Source organism: Hoplias malabaricus, chromosome 3 (genome assembly GCF_029633855.1).
Source record: "Hoplias malabaricus isolate fHopMal1 chromosome 3, fHopMal1.hap1, whole genome shotgun sequence".
In the NCBI taxonomy this organism is placed as follows: Eukaryota; Metazoa; Chordata; class Actinopteri; order Characiformes; family Erythrinidae; genus Hoplias; species Hoplias malabaricus.
This window is the reverse complement of record NC_089802.1, coordinates 60,199,074-60,220,613: the sequence shown is the minus strand read 5'-3', so window position 1 is coordinate 60,220,613 and position 21,540 is coordinate 60,199,074. Positions and strand designations below refer to the sequence as shown.

Below are 21,540 nucleotides of genomic sequence, written 5' to 3'. Positions count from 1 at the left end.
ACTTGTCCTGGCTGCTGTAGAGTTGTAATGATAGTAGACACCTAGACACTCAAAATGGTTTACAACTTCAACAGCCAGCAATGTGCTCCTTCTACCTGGATGATGTCACGGCAGCCATTCCACACCAATATGCTCTTTACACATGAGCTGGAGCTGTTCAGTGGAGAAGAGATGAGAGGGATTCACTGAGCCTGTTGGAGAGAGTAAGAGGCCAGAAGTGACCACAGGGGTGAATTTAACAGGACATTGGGTATCACCCTACTCTTCTAGGAAAAAAATACCATGGGAATTTTACTTCTCATCTGAAGCTTGGTCTTGTTGGTAAATATGTCCCAATCACTGCATTCAGGCACAGGGATTGGATCCACACAGACCACAGGGACAGTGCCACCTGTTGGCCCAACCAAGTTTTCTTTGGTGGTCTCCTATCCAAGTACTGACCAGTCCCAAACATACTTAGTTTCAGTGGATTTCTTGTTATTTCCTTCTTTCCCTCTTTTTTTTTCTTTCTTTTCCAGTGTCATTTGGAACTTACCAGGCCACTATTGTTAATAAGAATTTGTTCTTAACAGCCTGTCAGGTTAAATTAAATAATAAATAATTTTGGTGTTCAGGTGCTATGTTTGCTATCCACAAATCGTAGACCACCAAAGATGTATTTCCAAAATAATAATAAAACGTAACACTTATATAGCGCCTTTCACAAACCTGACAAACCTTTCACTTCACAATATTAGGGGTGGAGAAAATGTATTTGTTTTTAGACAGTTTGGAAGTATTTAGAAAAAAATTTAATTTTTAGTTAAGAATTCATTCATTCATTATCTGTAACCCCTTATCCAGTTCAGGGTCACGGTGGGTCCAGAGCCTACCTGGAATCATTGGGCGCAAGGCGGGAATACACCCTGGAGGGGGCGCCACTCCTTCACAGGGCAACACACACACACGCCAGACACTTTTGAGTGTCGCCAATCCACCTACCAGCGTGTGTTTTTGGACCGTGGGAGGAAACCCACGCGGGGAGAACACACCAACTCCTCACAGACTGTCACCCGGAGCAGGAATCAACCTCCAGGTCCCTGAAGCTGTGTGACTGCATCACTACCTGCTGCACCACCGTGCCGCCCTAGTTAAAGTTCAGTGGAAGTCAATGTTAAAAGATTTTATTCTAAGTCATTTTGGAGCAATGCTATTGGTTCATTCATCATAATATTTTTATTAATTTATAAATTTGAGACAAAAATACTAATTCATAGCTAATTATCAAGGGTTATATACAACACAGAAACCTCAGCTCTAGTCCAGTATTTAGTATTTACTCCAATCTTTGGCCATTCTTTCAGCTTCCTTTCTTTTTTCAGAGTTTTTTTCAAAGACGACTGCTGCAATATTTTCCACACCTCCAATGTTCAGTTTCAGAGGTAGGTTGCATTCTCTTCTTCTTATGATTCATGTAATGCTATATATTCAGAACGTATATATGTTTTATAACGTAAAGTTTTGAAAGAGTTTTAGTTATATATTCTGCTTATTTGTAGCACTGACTTAATAGAGTTTTGTGCTAGCATGCTAATCTGAGACACTGAGTTTTAGTACACAGCTTTTGTGAAAAAAAGAAAAAGGAACCAGTGTTGAATGAAAATGCAAGCATACTTAAGATGAAATAGGCAAGTTTTTTTGATTCGGTTCTGTAGTTTTGTACATGGCTTATATGGTGGAATGGCTCTCGTTCAGCTTTAGATACCATGTATAATATTTGATGTCAAAGTATCTGACTCCACACTTTGGCAATGTAAAGATGCCTGTGCCATGCTTCCATAGAATACATACATATTTTAGTAAGGCGTTACTGTGTGTAGCAGCTCTATGGCCATTCTCTCTCTCTCTCTCTCTCTCTCTCTCTCTCTCTCTCTCTCTCTCTCTCTCTCTGACTTGTGTACGCAGAATGAGGAAGTTCACCCTTGCATTTGTGTCAGCTTCCTTTTTACAGCTTTCGCCTCTTTAACAGGAAGAGAGAGAAAGAGAGATAGAGAGAGAGAGAGCCAGACAGCAAGAGACTGAGTGAGAGAGAAAAGCAGAAAGCAGCAGCACTCTGACGCAAACAGCACCATGAAACGGCCCTTGAAGGGACAGTGATTGCAGCCTGGTGTCCTGCTGATCGGCCTGCTGAAGCCTAAAGCCCAGTGATCAGGTGGTGTCCGAGGAGAGAGCTGTATAGGACGTGATCGGTGGGCAGGATGTCATCCCACCAGCCATGGTACCATGGCAATATTACTCGCTCCACGGCTGAGGACCTGCTGTCCAAAGAAGCCAAGGATGGAAGCTTCCTCCTCAGAGACAGCGAGTCCATAACAGGAGCGTATGCCCTCTGTGTGCTGTAAGTACTACACTTACTCCAAAACTAGCAGCTGCTCCAGTCTGGCAGAGCTGACCTGTGGTAGGGCATTTAGTTTTGGTCACCTTCATTGTTATTCCAAATCAACTGACAGTGAAGCCTAAGCTTTTTGCATGCTCTGACATTTATGTAAAGGGGTAATTAACAACACTGAGTCAACCAGTGTTGCTTTATGTGGCTCTCCTCCACCAGTTTAGAATCAGGAACTTAAAGCAACTGCTGGAGGGTTTCATTAGCTGAAGGGTTTTCATAGCTCTGCTTCCAAAGAAGTGATGCACATTCAAATGTCTCAACTCCATATGCTAAGCCCACATGCACTGATGATGAAAGCCTTCTGCAACTCTCTGAAACCCCAGTTTTCTGCAGACAACTTAATTGTGGTTAATATTCTGGACATCTTAACAGTACTGCTTTCACTAGCACACTAGAGGTATAAAGTAGCTTCAGAGTTCTACTCATTGCATAGACGTCTTTTGGGGTATATATGCAAAAGAAACATGCTAGCAGAGTCTTTTGCATGTAGTGTCAATATGCTGCAAGCTGTACTAAACACATTCATGCAAATGCTGTCTACAATTAGACACCAGCAAGCAGACAAAGGATCTGTAGTGCAGCTTGGCTTTTCTTCACACAAAAAGTGACAGTGCTACACTTCACTACTGTCAAAAAACAGATGGCTATATATAGTAGTCAGTGGCTAAACTGCAAAAGGCTGCACATACACAACTTTAGTACAGTTTCTGTGTTCCCTGTCAGAACTATACTAAAATCTGGGATAAAAGTCTTTTTCAGACCGAACTTAAGAACAGGGTTCCCATTGTACGGATACTGTACTGCCCATCTGTACAATAAATTTACTAGTCTTTTTTTGCTTCCTGAACAGGTTCCAGAACTGTGTATATACGTACAGAATACTCCCCAATGATGACAAGAAACTCTCAGTGCAGGTAAGAGAAGCACTAAAATGCAGACATAGGTCGTCCTACCTGTTTCAAAATTCATCAGTACCGTCTGTTTAAAGAGAGCTGACTGAAAACTGGTAGTGATAAAAATTAAAGGAGATGTAACACTAGTCTTTGTTTTCATCTTTATGTCTACCTGAGTGGCATTTCTCACTCATTTCACAGCTATGACACACAATGTTAATTTCAGCACTTTAGCTTGGGGTATGATTCAAATTCTTGCGTACATTGTTTTTTTCAATAACCTTGAAACTCATTCTGAGCACATTTTAAAAAATCTATTTTTAAATGACTGCTTTCCTGAAATAACACTGCTGTGCAGTTTAGACTGCAGTCACTGGAAATATGTGGCATATTGAAGTTTACAGAATCTTAGCCGTGGCATAGTTTTGTGCGTTGCCATGTAAATAACGCCTCTTTGGTTGTTTTGTTAGGCATTAGGATTATTGTTCATTCAAAATGTCAATGACATGCATAGTGGTGACATCTGAAGAGGAAACCTTTAAATCAGCCAATACAGAGAAGTACGATGTATTATGAAGGACAACGCTGTACAAATGTTAGAGACCACCCATTTTGTTTGATTTTTGGTCAAAGAGCAGGAAATACTGAAGACAAATCAAATGACTGCAACTGTTTAAAATCAAACAGATTAGAGTGGTGTCCTCCAACTAAAGTTGCTCCCAAAAAGTCAGAGTCTTACATAAACATGCATCCAAGTGAAATATCAAATGGAAATATTTGCAAAAAAAGACAGCAAAGCTATTACCATATGATAAGTACTCGAGGCTTTAAACTTTGAGAGACAAAAGAATAAAAGACCACTTCTTGTTTCAGATTAAATCAAACAAACAAACAAGTAAACAACAGTTATTTTTCAGCAAATTGAAGGAGAGGGTGGAAGGGAGTAGGCAAAATATGCAGAAGGACTACAGTCTGGTGTGTAATTATACCAAATGCTGTTGTGCTGATGTATGTTCAACCCTTGTGTAAAGAGCTTGTGAACATATATATATAATTTGCTGCTGTTGATAATGATTATCACACTGTCACTTTTTAAGACTGAAGTTTTAGGAAAATTATATTTTATAATACTAATGTCTAGGGAGAGCTTTAGCAGCTCAGGGACAGCGCAGGCGTTGCGTTCCCACATGTGTTGAGATGTTAATTTTGACAGCACACACACACACACACATATACACATTATTTATATATATATATATATATATATATATATATATATATATATATGTATGTATATGTGTGTGTGTGTGCATTGAAGAGATACCAGCCACTGGCTCACAAGTCAGTTATTAAGACAAATGATCCTGGAAGTGAAGCATTGTAAAAACCATGAACAGTCTTTTCTTGAACATGTGACTTCATGACAGTTGTGAGTTCAGGTGCTGTGGACAGTGGGATTAGTGTGTGGGTGTGCTGTAATATAGGGTGCACCTCTTGTATCCTCTGCAGAACAAGTGCTCGTCTAGTAGTGTGCTATTGCAGCATGGTGCACCACTTGCTGTTTTTATTCAATCTCTTCAGACTTGGAAGTGACTCATGATACATCCTCACTTTCAGAGCAAAACCTTCATTTTAGTCTCTTTTGCATAATTTGAAGTGTGTCAAAAAACTTGATGTGGTTCTGAATAGTAAAGGCTATATAACACATTTACATTGAAAGCTTTCCTCACTTTCTTCTGTTTAGTTTTGACAGAGACGATGTGCTATTACCTTCTACACACCATGTTTAATTGGGTGCCCCTATTGTCTTTAATTGTGTACACACACAGAAAACATGAATTTGGACAGTATGGAACCCCTGCACATGAGCCTAGGCTTACCATTTTCAGTGCCAAATGTTGGCTATTATAAAGCCCCCAGCCTTAGGCTGTAATGAAATGCAACTTTGTTCACTGGAGTGTTGGCGTTCCACCCGATACAGTTAAGATGGTTTGGTGTGATGTTTGTGAACCAGTACCAATTCTTCAACAACCGTACTTGATCTCATTACAGTTCTCATAGCTGAAACCCTCACAGAAATGTTTCTATATCATCCAATGTAAAGAAGAATGTTCCACAAGAGAAAAAGTTTATACTGCAGTCAAAGACTGCAAGCTAAATATAAGCAAGGACCAGTATAGTATACTTCACAAAAATGAAGAGTTCCAGTGAAGGAGATGTTGATTTCTGCCTGTTTAGCTTTTCTTTTGCAGGCCCTGAAAAGAAAGCATTGCAGAGTATATGCTCTGTCATCTGTCAAAGTGCAGAAAAAACCTTAATATCACAGTGCATCACCCTTCTTCCTCTTTCAGGTTCACTGTGTAGCACTGCTTCGGTTTAAATTATCCTTGAGCGTGGGCGTAAGGCAAGCCACAGGGTTCCTCTTGTGCTGGGCCCTGGATGGAAACTTTGATACTAATACTAGTTTTCATATCTCATTAAGTTTGATAAAAGCTGCAGTTGGTGCTCTCCTTGTTGATATGGTGAAGTATGTGAAAAGTGCGTAGGAGGTGTTTCAAGGCATTGAAACACTCTAGCTACCCTTGGCAGCCATGTTACGAATGGTGCCACTAAGATGGATGACACTCACATTTAAACGCTACGTTAAAATTTGAAGTGTTAATAAAGTTGCTGCATTGGTTGAGTAACACACTGTTGTATTATAACCACTGTATGATGCTCAGCTTAATATGTATTAAAGGCAACTGCATGTGTAGTGAAAGGTTTAGACCTTATACAAATGGATACCAATTGCTCTCACAATGGTTTTTTAGTTTAAAATTACTTCAGGAATAGTAATAGGTCTTAAGCAACCTAAGAAAAACATGCATCTAAATGGCAATAGTGACTTGTTGCTTGACAAATAGTAAGCCCATAATGATCTCTACAAGCTCGCTGCTTACTTTACTTTTGTCTTCTTCAGTGCTTCAGCATTGATTGAGGTAACGTGTCCTCACCAATATCCAGCAATTACTGAATTATCCCCACCAACAATTTAATTCCCTCCAAAAAAATCTCAAAAAATCTGTCAACATCTCATTAACCTAGAGCTGTAAGTCACTTAAAGTCAAGTTTGCTAATGAAATGAGTCCATCATAATAAAGTTAATGGCAATGCTAGGCTTTGGCGCACAGCATACAGCAGGCTACAATCGTCTGTAGCTATGAATAATATGGTTTGGAAATTAACTGCCAACTTCTTTCTCAGTCATTAGCTTAACATTAATTTAACATTATATATAACATGAATTAATTGAAAATGTATCAAAATCGACATTCAGAACTTGTAATCAACATAATTTTGTCTATATTGATTATTTTTAATCAGTTATGTCCCCACTGTGTGTTCATGTACTGTCCATTTAAAACCACATGAAAAACACTGTCTGGGGTTTGGATGTGCTGTGTTTTGACTATAATTAAGACAACATTGAACAAAAACAAATGTCAAATGTAAATGCTGAAAAAAAAAAGTTTCAGAAACAGTTTCAGCAAAATCACACACCAAATATAAACATTGCTCAAAAAACAAGAGAGGAACAAGCTCCCAGCAACATTAGAAAATAAATTCCAGCTTTAATACTGGAGAATATTTACAGCACAAGCCTCGTCACTGAACTATGAGGGTCGGAAATACAAAAAAAAAAAAAAAATTGTTCATTAACCGTAATTGTGGTAAAATGTACAATTAATCATATATTGATTTGCACTCATCACCCAGCACTAAACTAAACTGTGAAATGTTATTCAGAATCATTTAAAAGCACATATAACAGTATATGTGGTATATCAGTCCTTTATCATTTTATCACAGAGCAAAGAGAAAACTACAAAAAAAAAAGAAGAGAAAACAGGCAATTGTGGGTGGGAGGTAGATTCATAGGTCCCCACAAATGTCAAGAGCAAATCTACACCCTTGCTTTCATTCATGGGTCATGGTGGGTATACCTGGAATCACTGGGCTTGAGAGAGGAATGCATGCTGGACAGTACATCAGACCATCACAAGGTCTGACACATTCACATTTATGGCACTTTGAATAACCAATCCACATACCAGCAGGTGTTTTTGGTACTGTGGGAGGAAACTGGAGAACCCAGAATAACCTTACATAGACACAGGGAGAACACCTCAAACATTTTGTTTGTTTAACCAGGAAGTTAGTAGACATAAGAGCTTGTAAGACTTAAATTTTTGTGAAAAATATTTACACAGATCCTGATGCCTGAAATCAACTATCCAAAAAATAATGAATGCTGTAAAAAAAAAAGCACAGGTGGGCACATTAAACATTATTACAGCATTCATTATTATTTGGATCGTTTAAGTCTTACAAGCTCATTGTATTGTTAACTTCACACATTCTAGATCATCCCAAACAACATTTGTGGTTATGAATTTGGTGTGGTTAGTTTATTGTTCTATGAACACCAGGCTTCTGTGTTTGTTATTTAACTTTTCTCTGTTGTTCTCTTTTTTTTTTTTTTTTTTTTGGTCTAATTATAATTCTTAGTTTCTTTCTCACAGTAAAGGGAAAGACATAAGTGCTTTTTGTGACCTGAAGCAAGATTCAACTAAATATCTTTCAGGATATTTCAAAGAAGAGTAAAGGAGATCTTTAAGGTCTTACAAATTTTTAGGAAATCTATTCTTTATTGTCTCTGTACATACATAATAGCCAGTTTGACAGGATGTTAAATTGAAATTAATGTAATATAATTTATATAAATTAAATACAAATCCTACTTCCAAAAGAATAAGGCACTTTGTAAAATAATTTAAAAAAAAGGTTTAAAAAAACAATAAAAACTCAAAATCTATGATTTTTAAAATGTTTTACAAAAATATTTTTCTAACAATTTCACAAAATAAAAGACTTCTGATATTTCATGGACAAAATTGATTTTGTAAAGATAAAAAATGTAGAATTTGATGCTTGCAACACAAAATAAAAGGGAAAAAACATTCAAGTTACAACATTTTGAAATATGCCACGAGAAGCAGGTGAAAGTAAAGGTATGAAACATCCATCTATGGCCTGATCTTTAAAGCAATGTTGGGTTATGGCTCACCTTTCTGGGATTTTTTGGGTTACCAAAAGAAATCTCAGTCTGAGAAACTGTCTGCATGAGAAACTGTCATGCTACTGTAATAAATATAAGGTCATGGGCTTGGTAGTACTTCAAAAAGCCATTGTCACTTAACCATGAAATGCAACCTGAAACTGTATACACACAGGAGGAGACATACATCCATTATATACAGGAATGCTAATGAATTGCCTGGACCTGGGCTCATCTCAGATTATTTGAAAAACAGTGGACGTTTAAACAGTTTTGATGAAAGGGGGTTATAGGTGAACAGTTATAGGTGAAAGGGGGACAAAGTTTGTTCAAATGACTTTTGTTCAGGCAGTGATAATCCAAACTTCATGAAAAGGCTGAAGGAATAGTTCCTAACCAGCCTTCTTGCTGACGGCTTCGGCACAAGGGCCATTTTCGGGGATTATCCTAAGACACAATTACGTGTGAGAGAATTCCAGAGTTCGAAAGCTGAAGGTCTGCTCAGAGCTTGAACACTGAGTAAGCTTTTGATTTTTTTTTTTTTTTTGTTTATGTGAGTGTTAATGTGTAGCATGTTTTTTAAAGCATCTAAAGAGATCATCCTGCTATTGTGTTTACAGGCATCTGAAGGTGTCCCCATTCGCTTCTTCTCCAAGCTCCCAGAACTAGTGGAAGCGTACTATAAGGAAAACATGGGTTTAGTCACACACCTGCAGTACCCTGTACAGAAAGAAGAGGAGCCGGAAGAGGAACCAGGTAAGGGCCATGATACTTTATGTAACATATTAAACACAGTCAGGGCATAGGGGTTTATTATCTCATGGCTCCTCTATTTCTTACTGCTGAAAATCAATCAGTTCACCATCTTTAAAGGCATGTCAGGTTTTTTTTTTTTTTTTCAAAATTGAGGAACTGAGGACAGAAAGTGCTTTAGAGACACAGGTGCATGCTACACAGAAATATTTTAAGTTGTAGCTTAAAATAACCTATGTAACACCTTCCCCCTTATGGTGATTAATTTATTACTGAAATATTGCTAAATAATGCTAGCAAATGTTGCCCAAAGTGAAGCCCAGAAGATTGCCAGGCAACTGTAGCCTTAAAATATATTGCACATTTGTGTCATACTAAGATTTTTTTAAAGGAGTAATCTGTAATACTAACACCACGCATTTAAAATCGGAACTATAATACAGTTTCAAAACAGTGGAGAGAGCCATCTGCCTCCTCCCCTATGGAATCAGATTTGTGCCAAAAAGAAATCATCTCGTGCACAAAAAATCATCTCAAACATAAAACTTGCAAACAAAATATTCAGCTCTGACGTTTGTGCTCCATGACTTTTGCGCGTGCCCTCTCAGTTTTGTGCGTGAGTGCTTCGAGTTCTGCCCGTGCTCTCTGAGTTTTGTGCGCCTGATCCCTGAGTTTTGCGAGCAGTTTTGGCGAAAACCTCTCGCGTGGGCGGGTTTTCTCAGGGGTGCCTTTCCATTAGTTAATGAAGTTTTAAGTGACAACTCAGTGTGCAAGGTTCTTTGGACTGCGCATGCGTACTCCACGTTGCAGCTCAGCAGCGGAGAGACACGGTGGGGATTTTATATAAACATGAATACTCTCTGTGATTTACTGTTTTAAAACGCTGAAATACCTGCAGAGTCCGATGATATCAATGTAGATTGGTAGTTTCGACTAAAAGAAAAAATACTGTGAAAATAAACCTGTTTGTCTCTCGTAGATACTGATCTGAGGTAAATGCACAGTGATGTCTGTGTTTACTCAGGATGAAACAATAAATGAACGTTTATTTCTCTTTATTTGTAAAATATTTTTATAGGAGTGCTTGAGCTCCTGTTCAGAGTCCCGTGTACTAACGTATTCAACCTATTCCACAAGGCTGTTATGATTTAAATTCTCAAATTTTATTTTGATGATCAGTTATTCTGTTTTTAACAAATTTCATATGTGTATTTTGTGTTACATGTGGTCAGAGAAAAGAGAAACACGACAGACAATAAGGAGTGTGAGAGATGTTCCTGTTCCTTTAATAAATGCCAATTTAATAAAGTTGTATTTAACTTCTGCAAAGTCCATTGTCATTTTCGCATTTTGTGAGGAAATGTGAATGATTCATTAAATTTTTTTTTATCATAATCAGCAATAATTATAATAATAAGTATTATCAATATTAATAAACAAGAACAGGTGAAGTGACAAAATTTTTTAAATGTTCTAATAGTACGCAGTTTAAGCAAAAATGGCTATATGTTTAAATATTAGGAAAGGGGAAACTCTGAGAGCCATTCAGCAACGTTCATATGCGTGATATTCGGTACACGCGGAGTCCCAACGCCGAATAACACGCTGCAGTTACAAGTCGTGAACAACGTCAGTGCACCAAGTTGTCACTCAAAAACTCATTAGCCAATGGGAAGGCACCCCTGAGAAAACCCGCCCACGCAAGAAGTTTGTGCCAAAAATGCTAGCAAAACTCAGGGATCAGACGCACATAACTCGGAGTGCTCGCGCACAGAGCTCATGCAGCTCACACACAAAACAGGGAGAGGAGCACAAACTTCAGAGCTGGATATTTTGTTTGCATGTTATAAGTTTTATGTTTGAGATGATTTTTATGCGATTCTTTTTGGCACAAATCTGATTCCATACTTCCCCTCCTCCCCAGACGTGAAGCTCAACCAGGTTGCCAGTTTGAGGAAAACTGAACGAACAAGAAAGAGACAAATTTAAGAACTTGGACCGTAATAGCTATGAAGATAATAGAAGTGCCATAATTAGGGTGATCAGATCTGAGATAATAAGTAGATAATACCAATAACGGTAGCTCTACAGTCAGACAGTGCAATCAGAAGATTTTAGAGTACTTCACCACGCCCCCTTCTCACTCAAGTGAACCAAACTGAGTAGGGGAGGGCGGGACTAGTTTGTGAACGAAATTCTATGTAAGCTCTGGAAAAACAAAATCCCGGACGTTTGTGAAATTCCGCCTGAACATTATTTTTTTTCGAGCAGGAATCGAACCCACAACCTTCAGGCCCCTGGAGCTGTGTGACTGCAACACTACCTGCTGCGCCACCGTGCCGCTCTAAACAGAATACAATGATTTGCAAATTCTTTTCAACCTATATTTAACTGAATACACTACAAAGACAAGATATATAATGTTCTAATGGATAGATTTTTTTTTTGCAAATATTCACTCATTTTGTATTTAAGTGGAAGGCAAAAATATAAAGAGCCATCGCCGTTTTCCTTGCACTTACCAGAATGTAATGTCTAAATCACATTACAATTTAGATTAGACAAGGCTGGTGTTATTTTCCCTTCAACCATAAATGTCATTTCAGAAGGCAGATCCTTGCTTCCTATTCACAACTTTCATATTTAAGCACTTAGTTCCACCTGAAATAGGGTGACCAGATATGAGATGGTGAAAACGAGGACACTGACTTCCGGGGAGGGGGGTAGGTACATGCGCTTTGCCTGATGTAAACAAGGACTACTGACTTGCAGACCGACCAATTAAATGTTTACAGAGAAGGTTATATATAACGGTACCAATAACGGTAGCTCTACAGTCAGACCGTCCAATCAGAAGACTTTAGGCTACTTCACCACGCCCCCTTCTCACTCAAGCGAACCAAACAGAGTAGGGGAGGGCGGGACTAGTTTGTGAACTAAACGCTTCTCGAAATTCTGTGTAAGCTCTAGAAAAACAAAATCCCGGACGGTTGTGAAATTCCGGCCGGACATTTTTTTTAAGTCTAAAAGAGGACATGTCCAGGTAAAAGAGGACATGTCCAGGTAAAAGAGGACGTCTGGTCACCCTAACCTGAAATGGGTCCGTTTTACAGTCTCCAGCTACTTACTGAATACTCAATTCCACCTTAAATAGCTATGCGAAGCTAAAACTAGCGCTAGGCTTATAAACAAACCGCCACTTCTCAAAGAGAATATATTGCTTTAGCAATGCTGTGAGAGCAGTGTAGCTTTGACTGTTTCCTTAATCTATGGTCACACACCCTGGACATTTTATGACTAAATACAGTAAATATCCTACAGATTGCTCCTTTAAGCTTTTCCCAGGTCGAAGTTTCAACGCAGCAATGACCACACTTTGTCTGGGTGTGTAGGTGTCCAGTGTCCAATTTGGTGTCCACATTATGTCAGCAGCAGTGGCTGGCTTCATGTGTCATCTGAGGGTGTATGTTCTTGATTTGGCCCTCTTAGTTTGGCCACATCATGTGAATGGGGAAGTCCTATCAGGTGTGGGCAGAAAATTGGGTAAAAATGTCTCAAGTGTTTATGTTAGAAAACAAAATAAAAGAATAGCAATAAATCATTTGGTCGTGTTGATCTGCAAGTTTGCAATCATGATTTATATTAAGAATTCAATTATATGGGACCCATTGTGCAGTGCTGAGTACATGCATTCTGAATTAATTACCCCATTAATGAGCAAATATTACTATTATAAGACAAACAGCCCCAAATTTGGATTTGGATACTTCCATGAATATTAGTTCAACAGTTTTCATATTATTTTTCTTTTCACATGAAACAATGTTTGGATACTTATATTTCTTTTAGTAACTACACAAATAACAACTGTGCTATTATTGTTTCCACAGAGGCGTTCAGCGTCCCTCCTTTACCGCCCAGGAATGTCACTCCCAATGAAGGCAGAGATATGCATACTGAATGTAGCAGGGCACTGGAAACCAGCCGCTCCTCCATCCTGGACACTTATCACCAGCGACTGCAGCTCATCGACATGTCAAAGTACTGTCACATGACTTATACTATATCTTTGCTATATTTAATGTTTTTGGTGCCGGGTTAGTGTTTCCAAAAAACCTAACTTATTCATTACAATGTATTTGTACCTTTAAGACTGATATATAGGCAAAGGCGTAACATCTGGGGAAAATTACATAAGGCAATTACACAAATTTTTTAAAATATACGGAAATATAACAAATTAAATCTCACCACAAGTCTTCCAATCTAAATATGCAATAGTTTTAGAGAACCAGTCCTGTTCTTGATTTATATTGTAATATTTATTAGGGAGAGTCTACAAAAAACTCAATATTCATAATCCCAGTATTAGTACTCATGGTACAGGTATTTACAGTATTAGTTTTATCTAAAAAACATTATTTTTGCAGTCTTTTATGACCCTATAATTATTATTAAAATTCATTATTTGGGGCTTTCCTTGGCTGGGTTAAAACTATAACCATTGGAATTTGTTGTTGGCTGCACAGGGTATTATGCTATACAAACACAGGTATTGCACTGAAAGTAATGAAGCTATTTTGTATGGCTTTCCTGCTTTCTGCCTCATTCGAAAATGCTAAAATATGGCTTACAACTTTAGTTTGCATAGGGATTTCTAAATATATATCAGCTGGAAAAGCACATACATGTGTATGCACTATCGGTCATGAGATGATAGAAACACTGCATTGACAGTGGACTGTTTGTGTAGCTTAATTTCCATACACAGTCTAATGCAATGTCTACATTTTTTGTTTTGTGTTTTTTTGTTTGCTTTGTCATGTATTCTCTACTGCTGCAGATTTTAATACACCAGCACAATCTAGTTCCTTGAATTTAACATATTGTTGGGAGCTTTAAAATAAAATATAGAAAGATGCTTTATTTAAATTTAATTTGACTAGGGGGTGTTTATGTTTTTGCTGTCTAAACTGTATGGACTCTATTCACTCTGGAGTGTTTTTTTTTTTCATGAAATTGGCCCTTTAAAATGTACAAAACATGTGACCAAAATAACACAGTTCCCTGGTTTACTGCAATTCTGCAATCTCTCTAACGATTAGTATAATGACTAAACTGTTTGATGTCTTGTAGCCTATGTGAAGAGCATCAAAAAGCAATCCAAGATTACTTCTGCTCAGCAGTGGGTCTGGATGCTGATCAAGTTCAGAACGGAAACACTGCCCTTCCCAATTTGAAGAAATTAATAATGGCCATCTGCAAGAGCCTCAACAGGTAAAATCACCTGAGAGATATTTCAGTACAGCGTGTCACATCTAACAAAGATATAAGCCTATTTCATAATGTTATATCTTATCCCACATCATATATCATTATATTAACATCTTATGTTTTCTAGTGAGATTTCTCGTACAGTTCCAACTCTGGAGGCGATACAGAAACTTGTAGAACAACCACAGTCTCCAGGAGGAGGAAGACTCAGGGGACAGGTCAGTGATAACCTAGGGTGACCTTATTTGAGTTTTCAAAAAAGAGGACACATGGGGCAGGTTGGCAGCACAAATGCTTCTAAAACCCTGCAGCTATGCTACAGAAATTTAATAAACAGATACTTTTTAACAAGATGATAGAAGATAACAAATGCCTTTTTGGACAGATTTCTCTCCATTCAAGATTTGGCCCTAAGCAAAAGTAATAAAATAATCTTTTTGTAATTTCTTGACAGTTTATTATTGTTGAAACCTGTTATTTTCTGTTCGTACCAAACCACACAATGTGTATACACCAGAAAACTCATGACCCTGACAGAAACTGAGTTTACCTTTTAACTATGTTTTTTTTTTTTTTTTAATGTTTTCTATGGTTACTAAAAGCAAGTATCACACTTTATCAACCAGGAGTAATATAGACTTGATAAACGATCAGAGCATCGCTGGGATCCAGACATCATGTAAAAATACTTCTTTTTCATTTTTTCAAGTCTGGCTGAGTCAGGTGTGTATACAGGTGTATTTGTGTCATTATACGGACAGAAGTGGGGACTTTCAGTTTTGTAAAATAGAGAGCAGAAAGTCGTGTGACACAGAAAGTTTGAGGCTCCAGTAAAACACATATGTGGAGCGGAGCTCGGCTGAAAATGATGTAAGCACAGAAGGTGCGCGCGGCGAAGTGTGCCCCATTTCTGCACTTAAAGAGTCGAAAAGAAAATAAAGAACATTATAATATTTAGTATAATATTTGAATAGAATAGAATAGAATATGAGATAAATTATAATGTTTGGATTATGTTTTGTTTGTTTTAGCTGTCTGTTGATTCCAAAGAGTCTGTGGCTTGTAGGCTGGAGCAACTCACCAAGCTTATATATTCAATAGAGGACAAGGTATGACTTCAGTAAAACTCATATCTTCTCATTAAATATCCTTATTGCGACCTTGAACTGGATAAGTACTTACAGACAATGAATGAGTGAATGATTACTTTTTGTGGGTGGTGGCAGTAATTTATACTAATTATTACTTGAATTACGTTATAAAAATTGTATTTAGACTTTTTTTCTAAAAGGATTCTTGAGTGTTCATGGATTCATATTATTTGGAACAACAAACTTAAAAAACTTAAATATATTTGCTTTTATTTGCAGACTAAGAATACAGTATTTGAATTTGTTGGTTATGATGGAGGCCACAGGAAGTCCAATATTCCACCCGTAACCTTTGAGGTAAGAGGCACATCATTTATAGAAAACATTTTGAAGTGTTGTCCCCACACAGTACAAATGTTGCCGCTTTTAAATACATATTCATACACAAATATATAGAGTATACATCCAAAAGTCTGTAGACACTTCTTGTAATTAGAGATCTGTGATAATTTAAGGCGCACCCCCTTGTGCACTCACAGATTGCATTTCCACAGAAAAGCATGAAATTAATAGGAATAATTTGTTGAAACTGCACGAGTCTCAGGTTACCATACCTAATACAAATGTTGGCTAGAGGGGTATAAATTCTTTTCATATCACTCTAGTTTTATGCTGTGTAATCAGGGAAACTGTTCTCTGGCATGATGGACCAACATTCAGTAGCTTTTGTGAATCAGAACTGACCTGAACTCAGCTGAGTGAAATCGGGTCTTTGCAGAAATTTTCCAACATCTAACATATAACCTTCCCAGAAGGGTAGATGTTACAACAGCAAAAAGGAGCATTTCAGAAGAAATGGCTGAGCTTGTGGCCAAATATATCTGTCCATAAGTATTTGTTATTTATATATTATATATTATTTATAAATGTTAACATAAACATTGAGAGGTGTGTATTGCAGTGAAAACATGTATATATTCCACATGTAGTAGGTTTTTTTCCCCGAACCCTCATGCAAATCTAGGAGTCATTTTTAACTATGCGCAAAACACTGAGTGGTTATGCACATTATAGAAGGTTTCCTACCCAGAGTCATGCTTATGCTTTGTGTTTTCTGATCATTTCTGTGCAGGTGAAGTTAGAGTCTCTTGGCATTTCAACCAAAATGTTCCTGAAAGTGGATGTGGAGGGTGGGAAAGTTTACTTCAAGAAGTCCAAAGATGGCCCTGAGGACAAATACTTTGTGCACAACAAAAGTCAGTCTCAAAAATGTATCGATTTTTTAAGGCAGAAAACCATTATTTTTTTATTAGGGAAAATCTAACGTCTTTATCGGGGTAGCATCTCATCTAGGAGCACTCCCAAATGTCTTAAGTTTAATCATTGCCTAGCGTCACTATCAGTGTTTGGTTGCTGTCCATGTGTCTCCATGGGATTACTCTGACTGCTGTGGTTCAACAGTCCAAAAACATGTTGGTAGGTTGATTAGCTCTACAAAAAGTGTGAGAGTGAGAGTGTACAGGGCATCGCAAATCATCATACACTCACCCAGTCACTCAGTGTATATATACATAGAGAGAGTTGGGGGAGTAATATTAAATGTTGCATTGACTAATCTCACTATATTTGTTACCCTCTACAAATAAATGTTTTTATATTATTAAGGTGAATGTGCCATCTGTGCATTTGTGAATGCTAATACATCTGCATTGGCAGATATACATAAGTTATTGGAAATCAGCAGCGGTATACAGTTACCTTATTCTCATTCCTATTTTTTACATTTTGTAACCTTAGTGTGACTAAATATATTTGCTATTGTTATTGACATAACATGGTTTGGGTTCCTTTTGAATTGTTGTTGTTTTTATGATAAAAAAAAAAGCCCTTCCAAAAAATAACCAGGTTTTTTCCCTTGTCTTAATAAGCTGTATACAATCAACAGACACAGATATATTTAAAGATATTCTGAGAATTAACATAAATTTACTTACTCAGAAGCAGTGACTAATGGTGGAATCATTTACAGTTTTGCAGTTGGTGAAGGCCCAAAAAATGCACACCAAAGTAGAGGTTGTGGTGGAGACAGAAAAGGAGAAGACTCAGCGCAAAGAGTTTGTCTTCAATGACACAAAGGTGAACTTATGCTACTTTTAAAAGCGACGAATGTAAATTGAAACCATTGCACCAAGCTGCCTCCATTTGGTTATGCTGCTATCTTATACATTTCTGGTATTGTTTTGTAACATTTGTGCTATCAATCTGCAAATTTACTTTCCAAAGATTGGCTTTATTATATTGAAAGCAGCTGACCCTTCAGATGAATGGTAGCATTTGAGATAGAGGTTAGAGGACGACAAGAATTCATCTTTTACACAAGGTCTTCCAGTAACCTTTTATGACACATTATGGAGAATATAATTTGAATGAGTTCATTAAATATCTGTTCTGTTAAAATTAAGTTTTTTAAAATTTTGTTAATGTGGCTGTGTGGTATTTTTTATGGGGGAAGAAGCTGTGTTAACAGGGATAAAATTGGTCAACACACTATCTGTGCGTTTTTGCTGTTAAACTGCACTGTGTGTCTCAGAAAGATTCACACGAGGGGTTTCTTATGTCATAAACATAAGCTGCAGGGGGCTTTACAGATAGAGGCTGGAATTAAATTAATGTTAGATCCGCACATACTGAATGAATTTTTTTCTTGGAAATAAATCAATTTTACTGGCCATGAAACTATGGACTGAGATATTTTGTAAGAGGTGCTTCAGGAGTACAGTGCAAATATTTTAGGCACCAGAGATGATCAGATTTAAAAAGCTATTTATCTGAGCAGTCAGTGTTTATTTGCTTAAAAACAAACAACAAATAATGCCCAACATTAGAATAAAACCAAGTAATATTATTCCAGTAACTTTTTCCAAATCTCTCCTCATGGCAGTCCGTATTATTTGAGGTTATCACCAATACCTAGTTTTCTTCAAACTCACTCAAACCTACCACTTTATTGAAAAATAAAATCTTATTTATTTTATATTATTATTTATTTGTACTGTGATTATATATAATTTTATGCAAGCACCACGCTTACTGAGAAGGCATTTGTTTAAACTTATATAATTGTCTTAGATGCCTAAGACTTCTGCACAGTACTGTATGTGGGGCCGTTCAGGCAAGTACGGTCCTTGAACCCTCAGAGTTTGAGTTGTGTTCTCATCCTCAGCAGTGAATCAAACTTGTTCAGTGTGTTTGTTGGACTCTGTCAGGGCTGTTCCTGGTCTCCACTTCTGTTCTTGATATTCATAGACAGGGTAGTGAGGCGTAGCCTAGGACAAGAGTGCTTACGTTGAGGGGCTCAGGAGGTGGCATCTCTGCTATTTGCGGATGATGTTGTTCTTCTAGCTTCTTTGCACAGCATACACTTAAGAGGTTTGCAGCTGAATGTGAATTGGTCGGTATGCAGATCAGCACCTCCAAGTCTGAGGCCACAGTTTTCTCCTGGAAACAAATGGCCTGCTCGCTTCAGGTAGAGAGATGAGAACTTACCCCGATTGAAGGAGTTCAAGCATCTGGGGGTCTTCTTCATGAGTGATAGGAAAAGGGATTGTGAGTCTACATACCTACCCCCACCTGTTGTCATGAGCTCTGTGTAATGCAGATACAAGTGGCCGAAATGAGCTTTTTCCGATGGATTATTGGACATACTCTCCGTGATCAGATGAGGAGCTCAGTGATTAGGAAGCAACTCTGAGTAGATTCGCTGCTCTTTCATGTTGAGAGTAGTGAGTTGAAGTAGTTTGGGCATCTGATAAGGATAACACCCAGGACCCATTGGAAGAGTATATATTCCAGCTTCAATAATTTTGATACGTTAATTCTTTGTGCTCTTTAATTTGATTTATGTTTGTGTTTCTACATACAACTTCAAATTATCATTAATTTATGGTAGATGCTGAGATTGTGTCCCTGTAAATGGGAATATGAAAAATAGTTAATATGCAACACTTGAAATTGTAGCGGATTGGGGATGTGGGTCAGAGGGATTGTAGGGTAGAAGGTGGTGTGGTTGTGGAGTGGATGTTTGAAAGGAAGTGACGTTGTGGAGTTGATCTCACTGGAGTTGTGGACTAGGTGGTGGTGGGATTTGGGTGGTGTTGGTTTTTGTAATGTTTATTGCAATTAGCTGTGCCTTATTTGTCTACATTAGAAAGCGGCCAGGCTTATCTCACTGATGTTTTTTGTAATATTAATTATTGTTAAGGTTAGTAAATACACTGATTCAAGGTTTTGCCAGCATGCAAGTGAGTTTGCTACCACTTTTGCCACTGAGCTATGAATGGAGATCTCATGGAGTTTAATACAAATCTTTACCTGCTTTAATGATGAAATAACAACAGCACAGTTCTGTTTGTGCTGTTAACACATCTGTTTGTCTAATAATTCTGGCTAATTTAGCAACTATGCCACACTCAGTGCATGTTTATTATTATTATTTCTTCCATTGCCTAATGGGAAGAAACCTTTTGACTGGATGAGCAGCCTGCTAGTCATAAATGTATAAATATTTAACAAAAGGTTTATTTGCTTTCCAACAAAAGATGATATTTAGCATTTGAAATGTTAGGGTAAAATCAAAAGGGTCAAATGGCACTTTTGCCCTCTTGTATTTAAAATTTAACTCACATATTATATCAAATTTAATGTGTGTGTGTGTGTGTGTATTTGTACATTTTCAGAAGAGGGAAGGCTTCTGTCAATTACTTCAGCAAATGAAAAACAAACACTCAGGCAAACCGGAGCCAGATATGATCAGCATATTTGTTGGCACGTGGAACATGGGTAAGACCCTTATCATAACTTGACTCAAACGGCCACATTTTTCATAAGAAAACTCCTTTCTTCACAATAAACTGTAGTTTCAACAGCTTTAACTGGATTCATATAAATTCATATAAAGATTATACCTTTGCTGAGTCAGTGCACTGATTATAAACGGAACGGGCTATTTTTCCTCTGTGCACAGGTAATGCCAACCCACCCCACAATATTTCATCATGGCTTCAGTCCAAAGGACAAGGGAAGACCCGCGATGACACAGCTAATTACATCCCTCACGACATCTATGTTATTGGAACACAGGAGGACCCACTAGGAGAGAAAGAATGGATGGATACAGTGAGGGGTGCCCTCAGGGACATCACCAATATTAGCTTTAAACCGGTATGTACAGTGTTTGTTATATCGACTGCTTTATGTAACGAATTAGAGTGAAAAGACCTAGGGCTTCAGTTTGAACTGTAAACAGATATAAAGCATCTCTTACATAGTGCTAGTTTCTGTTGGCACTTGGTAGTAATCTAACAGCAATTCACTCATTTTTGGCCATTCCACATTGATTTAATTGAAAATGGAACAAAAACAATATTTAAAAACTGAGGAATTGTATTGTTTTTTTTTTTTAAATATATGCTAATTTTGGATTTGATGCCAGCAAAAATCTCAATGCTGGAATAACAAAATGAAGTTAAATGTGTGTAATGCTACAAACATTGAGTTAGGTTCATTGGCAACAGTTCAGTCAAATGATTTTAAAAAGAGCATCTTTCAGGAGAGTTTTTCTGGAGTAAAGATGGGGAGGGATTCACCATCAAAGATTGTGTGAGCAAATAGTGAAGCAACTCCAAAGCCCTGTTTCTTAACTAAAAAGTTTAAAGAAATTGGAGATTTCATCATTGGAGGTACATAATATAATTACAAGATTTAGAGAATCTGGAGAAAGCTATAAATGCAAGGGACTAGGCCCAAAACCAGTGTTGTATGCCTGTGGTCCTCAGGCTTTCAGGTGGCACTGAATTAAAAATAGACATGTTTCTGTAGTGTAAAAAACTTCCCAAAATCATGTGTAAACACAGTGTGTCGATGCATCCACAATGTACGTTAAAACTCATAAATGCAAAGAAGAAACCATATATAAACAGGTTCCGGTCAAAGCCAGTCCAC

The 21,540-nt window shown here is 37.5% G+C and overlaps 1 protein-coding gene across 3 annotated transcripts in view; it reads left to right on the top strand.

The window, feature by feature from the left end:
* Positions 1–2,031: 2,031 nt before the first annotated feature.
* Positions 2,032–21,540, top strand: part of inpp5d (inositol polyphosphate-5-phosphatase D) — a 33,292-nt gene continuing 13,783 nt past the window's right edge. For 2 of the 3 annotated variants that reach the window (XM_066665182.1, XM_066665181.1), the window contains exons 1-12: positions 2,032–2,377; positions 3,279–3,342; positions 9,043–9,178; positions 13,066–13,216; positions 14,312–14,452; positions 14,577–14,667; positions 15,481–15,558; positions 15,820–15,897; positions 16,673–16,796; positions 17,570–17,676; positions 20,277–20,379; positions 20,564–20,760. In XM_066665182.1, coding sequence (XP_066521279.1) covers positions 2,238–2,377; positions 3,279–3,342; positions 9,043–9,178; positions 13,066–13,216; positions 14,312–14,452; positions 14,577–14,667; positions 15,481–15,558; positions 15,820–15,897; positions 16,673–16,796; positions 17,570–17,676; positions 20,277–20,379; positions 20,564–20,760 — 1,410 coding nt within the window. In that variant the 5' untranslated portion in view covers positions 2,032–2,237. Of the gene's footprint in view, positions 2,378–3,278; positions 3,343–9,042; positions 9,179–12,148; positions 12,276–13,065; positions 13,217–14,311; positions 14,453–14,576; positions 14,668–15,480; positions 15,559–15,819; positions 15,898–16,672; positions 16,797–17,569; positions 17,677–20,276; positions 20,380–20,563; positions 20,761–21,540 lie in introns of those variants that run through there. The other variant, XM_066665183.1, reaches the window with a different exon arrangement.